We start from the raw sequence: 7,641 nt of genomic DNA, 5'->3' as shown, positions 1-7,641 counted from the left end.
TGAGGGCAGAAAACAAAAGCTTTTATAAATCCACATAAACCATCAGTCATTGGGGAGACATATAGGCCAGGTGGTTTGGGTCCTCTAACACCTATAACACCTATTCTGCATACATTTACATATTCATGATTTGTGTGGAGCCCTAAAGGTTAATGAAGGCCTTTCTCTATTATGTAGGAGTGCATACATTTTTGCCTGAACAGCATGATATTAAATACTCATTCAGGCTGCTTGTGTCTGAATAGATATTATTTTAATAATCCCATAGATCTCTGGTGCCACAGGAGGAACTGCTTAACAAAAAATGACAGTCTGATTAAAGGCACGGGGGCTTTTTATTTGTACATTTATTAGAAAATGTGAATGCACGTTGACCCAGAATCGTTCTTAGTGTTTATTAATCTCAATAAAATAAGAACACATATGACCGAATGGTATATTTATAATAGGGTGGCTGCCAGCTGACGTTATATAGACATTAAAAATCAATGCACTTATATGAGTGATCTCGTGCCCCTTGTGTTTCTCCAGGATGTGCCTTCCTGACATACTGTGCACGTGAGTCTGCCCTGAAAGCCCAGAATGCACTGCACGAGCAGAAGACGCTACCGGGGGTGAGTGTGTGGCTGTCTTTTCGAGTCTTTGACGGCGTACGTGTATGTGTTTACATCAAAGAAGCAGAATAACTGGCATGCCGGGCTATCTGACCATGCCGCACAGGACCCTGGGAAAATTAACCAAGTTTGACATGTAGGGTTGATTTCCCCCTTTAGCTAATCTGCACCAATAAAGGTCAGAGGCTGCCCCTCCCCTCCTCTTATGTTTCATATGTGATGCATCCAGACATATCCATCCAGTTAAGGCATGAGTCATCTTGCTACATGTCATGGGTCGGAAGAGACAGCTATGAGGCTCACTGCTGGAGTGACTTTGCCAGCTCTTATTCTCTTTGATGTTTCTCTTCCTTTCCGTGTCTCTGTCTTTCTTACTCGCTCTCTCTCTCTCTCTCTCTCCATCTCCCCCTCCTCTCGATCCATCTCTCTCACTGAATTCTAATCAAAGTTAAACCTAGCTTTATTAGCATAGCCAGGCAGCAGGTGTGCTGCCAAATGACATTTCCAGAGCTAAATATGACATGACAGCCGCGTCTCTATAATAACCAACTATATGGGAGACAAGGCGACAAGGCAAGGAATTACTGAGACAGAGTGTGCTCCCAGACTTACCGCTGCTTCCTCTTTTACTAAGACAGCTTCACCGCTGTTTCCTTTTGGTTATTTTTGTTGAAATCTACATCATTCACTTCTTTTTCCCCCCCTCTTCTGAATGGCAGCTCATGACTGTAGTTTTTGAGGGAAAAGAGAAGAAGCAGGTGAAAAGTGTAACTCTGCAGCTAAAGATTTTTTCATAATTGATACATTTTTTTTAGCCTAGAAACGTCAAAATATGACAAGCTTAGAGACTCTAAGTAGAGGATAGACAGTAACTATTAATAGATCATCTATTAAACCAGTAGTTGACAGACAAAAAGTAATCCATCCATGACGTGTTGGTAAACAGAAATAAAGACTGTTTAGAATTTTTTTTATAAATAGTTATCCAGTTTTATATGTGGTTGGTTGTACAGTTTTTTTCAGTGTGTTACTTGGTTAACTTTTAAACCTTTTAACCTTTATAGAATCTCTCGCTTGGTAATAGCCCTGTAAACTGATGCTCGACAGTTTTTTTTTAACTGGCATCTGACTAGGAACTATTCAGATTTTGCAGTCATGTGACCATTAGTGAATAAGCCCCTGTCACACAGACTTAGAGACTGGTTGGCAACCATTTGGTAACCACTGAAATCTGTCGCAAAGAGGTATACAGTGCTGTGATATGTTTGGTTACGTGCATATTGCTGTAGCTTGCAGTGGGAGATGCTGACTTATCTGCACTCACTTACCAACTGCTTTGGACAAGATAGTAAAACTGAAAAGTGCAACACAATCCATAGCTGAGACTGTTTGCATTCAAAGTGAATGTGTTGACTGAGCAGCACTGAGGTACAACTTTCACCGTGTTGCACTTTTTCAAGCAAGCGTTTGGTACAAAGTCGTAGCCTTTCGTATAAACTACAAGTGACTGCAGCAGTATGCTTGTCCAAAACAATTGCAAGTAGGGGTTTTTACTACCCCGCATCCTCTATTGATTACTTACCAACCAGTCAGGGATTGTCTAATGACTGGTAATGGCATCAAATCCAGTACAACATTGAATTAAAATGTAAAGAAATGTAAGTTTTAGCTATATCTGGTACAGTTTATTTACTGTATATTTATTCCTGCTGAATAATCTAAATACAAAAAAATATTTAAAAAAATAATTTGTATAAAAATGTAAAAGATGTTCACTCTAAAGTGTCTTACCTCTGTGTCAAGTGCTCAGGGTTCTATCATGTAAGATTGAGGCTAGTATTTAGATACTAGCAAAAGTTAACCTAAAGCTTTAGTGAATAAATCACTAACATCGACAAATTGGCAACTCAAACAGACAACAATAAAGACGCCACAATTCACGTAAAGATGAAAAATTTAAACTGATGTGAAATATTTTGCTATTTAACCTTCTGCATAACACCGTTAGCAAGGATGTAAGCCGAGGTTAGCTAGTAAATCAAACACGTTAGCGAGTTAGCTGATGTTAGCTTACCCGCTAACACCCAAAAGAAAAAGCCAGGTGTGTATAATGAACATGACCAACTTCAGGACAGAACTGAGGACTAAATCAGCAGGGTTTTTGACTCATGGAGGAGTCTTTTATAAACAACAGCAGGTATTACTGATAAGTGTTTTCTTCTGCTGCGAAGCTGAGAACCTTTAACTCTTTATCCCTTGAAAGGTTATAGGAGTATCCCTTGAAGCTCTTTTTCTGAGTAATTTCGGTTATATTTCAGGACTGCAAATAGAACAAAACGACTGGGTGTGGATCAGACATTTGCAAGGGTGGTCTCTGCCTGTGCAGCTACCCTTGAAAAAACAGGGAAACTATTCTAATGGTTGTTAAACCACATTTTTATTTATATATACTGAGGTGTCAGAACTCATCATTAAGGGTACAGGTCAAATGCTGTCTTTGTTACGTCTAAATTACAAAAGAAGGAGATGAAATCCAAAAGCAGATTTTTATGAGCTCAAACCACATTTTTTGTTCTTAAAATATAAATGCCTGTTTGATTATTTAAAGCATTCATTTTCTATCGGGGGAGAAAATACTATAGCAGTAGGGTATCATTGTAATGGCAGACAGGGACAGTTTGAAGGGGCAGGATGGTATTAACGTGGCAACAAAAGAGATCCTGTTGTTAGTGTGACAGTAGCGTGACCTTCCTGACCTCTCGCAGGCTGATCAGCAGGGCCCAATGCTCCATGATAAAGCCCCCCCCTTCTGCTACTCTAGCAGCTCTTTTTCCTCACAACCTCTTACCTCTAAGCCGTGTGGAACAAGCTAAACCCTCAAGTGTTTTCCCAGTCCTTCCCTGCCCTCCCCCTCCTTGCCATGGAAAAAAAAGAGAGCGAGAGGAAAACCATCTTATTAGCTCCATACACGCCCACACGGACAAGATCTGCTTCCCACCCCTGCCACCAGCTGTGGTGTAATTGTCATCTAATTGCACCTGCACTGCCAAAGAATAATTAACTTTGGCATCTCATGGCCAGGGTGATACAAAAGGAAAAACATGATAGCAATTATAGGACTGAGAGCTTAAATGAAAGCACACCTGAATGTACAGAAAGCTGAAAGATCTCATTAACAGTCAGGACTGCTTTTTATTTTAAGAAAATGCATTTTTCCTCTCTGAGAAGAAAGGGTCAGTCTTACAGCCCTTTTTTCCCTCTGCACTATTTTTTCCCCTCTCATTGCTAACAATGAGAAGGGAAAAAGGGGAGAGAAAGAACAGGGCCGAACAGATGGTTGTATCAGAGTGGCACCTGGCCTCGTGTTTAATTTCAGGTGAGAGAGTCCGTCTCTAAGTGTGAGGTGGAAGAAGAGTGTCAAAAGCACATTCATCTGAAAGCGAGGAAAGAAAGCGAGAGAATGGAGGAGGGGGGAAAAGGGCACGAGTAAAAAATAAATAAATGAAAAAAACAGCAGATTCACTCAGAGTGTGAAAATGGAGGTTTGAGAAAGAAGATTTGCTTCCTGAGCTGCACTCATTCTGTCCTGTTTGGACATCTTGTACTCTTGTCCCCTCTGTTCTTATCGCTTTATCTCTGCACTGTCTCAGGCTATTTGTCTGGTCTGGTCAGCTGTTGTGAGGCACTCTGAGATAATAACGTCCACATTATGCCACATTAATCATAGCCATCTTGTAAAGCAGCCTCCAAAACTGAACTTAGATCTCAATAATGTCAAATAAGGTCAGTCGAGCTGAAATTAACTGAAATAATCAAAATAGTTGAAAATGAATCAGCACCATTTTCACGATGCATTAATTTTTTTATGTCTTTTTTGGCAAAAACAGCAAAGATTCAGTTTTTTTTGGGCCTCTGTGGTAGTAAACTGAATATGTTTGCCACTTTTTGTCTAAAACAAAAATAATGTTAATGTCACAATGGGCTGTAAAGAGCGTGATTAATCAGGAAAATAATCAATAGATTAAAGGAAAATTCATTTTGACATATTGGGATGTATTTGTCTTCTTGTCAAGAGGAATGTGACGATCAATACTGCTCTCATTTCTGTCCAGTAAATATTAACCTGCAGGCAGGCAGCAGGCTAACGTAGCTTAGCTGAAGTCCTTTTTTGGTACCTCAAGAAAAGCCTTTTCACTGATGCTGTGACTTTGTCTGGTTTAAAAAAAACTAATGAAAAAAACACAATAAAAAATTTTTTTTAAAATTGATGCCACCAAGATGGGAAGGTCTGACCGAGAAACAGTATGTGTACCATGGATAATTCTTACTTTTTAAACATAGTATGGCCAAGATTTACAATATTACATTTTTTTTTATTAAATATGAGTGACTATTAAGCCCAAAATCTCACAATGAAAGTCTTTGCAGAGGTCAAGATTTCTGCGAGGTTTTGCAGTGATCATGTGATAGCTTGTGCACCATTTTGAATATGTGAAAATGTAGAATCACACAGGCCAAGAGACTGCTCTGCAAACTTCTGGTTACCACCGGTCATTAGGGAAAATGTAGCATTCCTCGACCGGTTGGGGAGTGGTAGCTGATTGATGGCAATCGCTGAGAAATCAGTTGCTAAAACTGCAACCACTGGTTGATCCCCTGCACTCACTGAGTTGTTGACAAGGGAAAATGTGTTTTCTCTAACTGTTTGCTGGAGGTTCCTACCAGTCATGAGGTGAATCTGGGGATGCTGCACCAAAAACCTCTTTGCAATTGCTCCAGTTGGTAGTAGATTGCTGCAGTTGCTTGTACTTTGCATGGAAGATGCCCAGTTGTCTGCAAACACTCTCCAACTACTCACCAAGTAGTTGTAAAACTGTGAGAAGTGTGGCAAAAACAGAAAACGTAAATTGTTTGCCTTCAAAATAAACTTGTCTTTTTATTTTTACAACTTTTACTCTGTAGCTTGAGGTTCTTTCTTTTTCGCGTGGTGCCTTTTTTAAAAAACGTTTTCTGCCCGCTCTGCTAGTACATGGTGAGTGTTTGCAGACAAGTTGGCAATTTCCATCAAAAGTACAATCAACAGTGGCAATTTGCAAACAACCAAAACTATCGCAAGGAGGGTTTTTGCCGCAGCACCATCTTTGCAACCAATTTTACCTAGCAACAGCAAGCAATTTCTAGGAAGTCACCCAATTAACCATTGGTGGTTGTATCACATCCAATATGGCAGATAGCTCTTAGGTAATGTGTGCATGACGTCACGTGCAAAACTTCTATAGGACAGAAAGTCATTTTGCAACCACAGATCTCGCCTTCTGATGGCAGTCACATGGAATACAAGTTTAAGGCACTTCTTCATTGGCATCTTTTAATGTTCTCCTCCAGCATGTTTTGTCCAGGAAGTACAAACATGTTTGGAGTACGGGGGACTACTTCCTGCTGTGTGCTGTATAAAGAAAAAAACAACCTTGTTAGTTTGAAATTGTGCATAAAAACAGTTAGCTTAGCTCTTTTCATCTATCTCTTTCCAAAGGGAATAAAATGCATCGATCAGTGCCTCTGAATATCACATCATCTTGTTTCAACAGCCGGATTAACAAGCTAAGCTAACAAGCTTCAAAATCTAGTTTATAAATGCTGCATAGATATGACAGCCGTGGTGATTTTTCTCAACAAGAAGGCAAAATGTCAAGCTTTTCCTTCATTTAATGAGAATCGTATGCATTTGGATAGTCACGAAGCTGTTTAATGCTTCCTTAAAGTAATATTTGCAACAATGCCTCGCTGTTCATTTTAAATCTAATATCTAAAATGAATAACATCTAAATCTAATAGAGAGCCTGTGCCCAAGTTTGGGGTGGGGGGAGCAGCCGTGTGTGTACTTGGAGTGAATTTGCATGTGCAGCTGGGGGAAGGGAGGGCAGGTGTTCACACCTACACGGTTTAATGAAGGGTGCGTGCTTTTGTGTGCCCGAGTGTGCATAACTGTCTGTTTGCTTTCGTGTGCACGTGTTTCCTGGGGGAGTACACATCCAAAGATAGGGATGGATGGATGGAGGGAAGTTGCAGGGTTTATTATGAGCTCTCCTCGGGTTTCTTCATTCACTATCAGCCGCGTGTATGAGAGGGAAATCTGCGCTGCGAGGCCTTCTTTGCGTTTAAGCTGCACGTATGAGAGGAAAGAGCCCTCTTTGTGGTGGAACATCTGACTAAGCTTGACATTTACTCAGACGTAAGGAGTCAGACGGAGCAGACAGAAGGGTTTTATCAATAGTCTGAAAAAAATGCACGTACTAAATATAGCTCCGGCTTTTTACACAGGATATGAGATAGGAAGTTTTAGTGCACAGTGCTGTAATTTGTGCCCTTAATCTTTGAGCAAACTTCCTACTGTAGATGCACACGAGCTATGGTGGGTTGCAGGGTTATGTTAACAATCTCTTGTATACCTGTTAGCTTTGTACACTTGCTCAGCCTCCACCCTTCAGCTTCACTTTATCAGAAATTGGCATTTTCATGTGCATTTAAAAAAAAAAATGACAAAAACAGAAAGTCTAAAGGCTTAAACATGCTCCCGTGATGTGAACATGATAACTCTTTTATTCCACTGACAATACGGAGATAAATCGGCGCCTCCACATGCAACCTATATCTTGATGCCAGCGAGTTGTGGGGATGATGCTGATGATGATAGCAATTAGCGCGCCTCGGAGCGAGTGCGTTCACTTGATGAATCTATCTGGAGTTAAGTGTGCATTCACGCGTCGATTCATTTACATATGCATGCATATAAATGCACGGCTGGGCAGGACAGGCGGCGCAGAGTGACAACAACAGAGGGGGGAAAAAAGGGCTCGTCCTCTGTACGTCACTCTGGGGCGACTGTAATGATGAATGCAGATCGGATTTATGGAGGTGGTAAATGGGTGTGAATTAGAGAGAAATTGGATAAATGAAGTTGGAGCGGGGAGGGAGAAATAATAGAGGGTAGGGGGAGGGGAGGAAGGATTGAATGAAAGTTTGACAT

The 7,641-nt window shown here is 40.6% G+C and overlaps 1 protein-coding gene across 3 annotated transcripts in view; it reads left to right on the top strand.

Moving 5' to 3' along the window:
• Window positions 1-7,641, top strand: part of celf3a (cugbp, Elav-like family member 3a) — a 33,798-nt gene that overhangs the window by 2,435 nt on the left and 23,722 nt on the right. For 2 of the 3 annotated variants that reach the window (XM_085445367.1, XM_085445366.1), the window contains exon 3: window positions 532-614. In XM_085445367.1, coding sequence (XP_085301493.1) covers window positions 532-614 — 83 coding nt within the window. Of the gene's footprint in view, window positions 1-531; window positions 615-2,691; window positions 2,812-7,641 lie in introns of those variants that run through there. The other variant, XM_085445368.1, reaches the window with a different exon arrangement.

The sequence above is a fragment of the Copadichromis virginalis genome, linkage group LG22, assembly GCF_057382275.1.
Source record: "Copadichromis virginalis isolate Kocher_CV1m ecotype Utaka linkage group LG22, C_Virginalis_male_GT1.1, whole genome shotgun sequence".
Taxonomy (NCBI): Eukaryota; Metazoa; Chordata; class Actinopteri; order Cichliformes; family Cichlidae; genus Copadichromis; species Copadichromis virginalis.
This window is presented reverse-complemented; position numbering and strand designations above follow the sequence as displayed.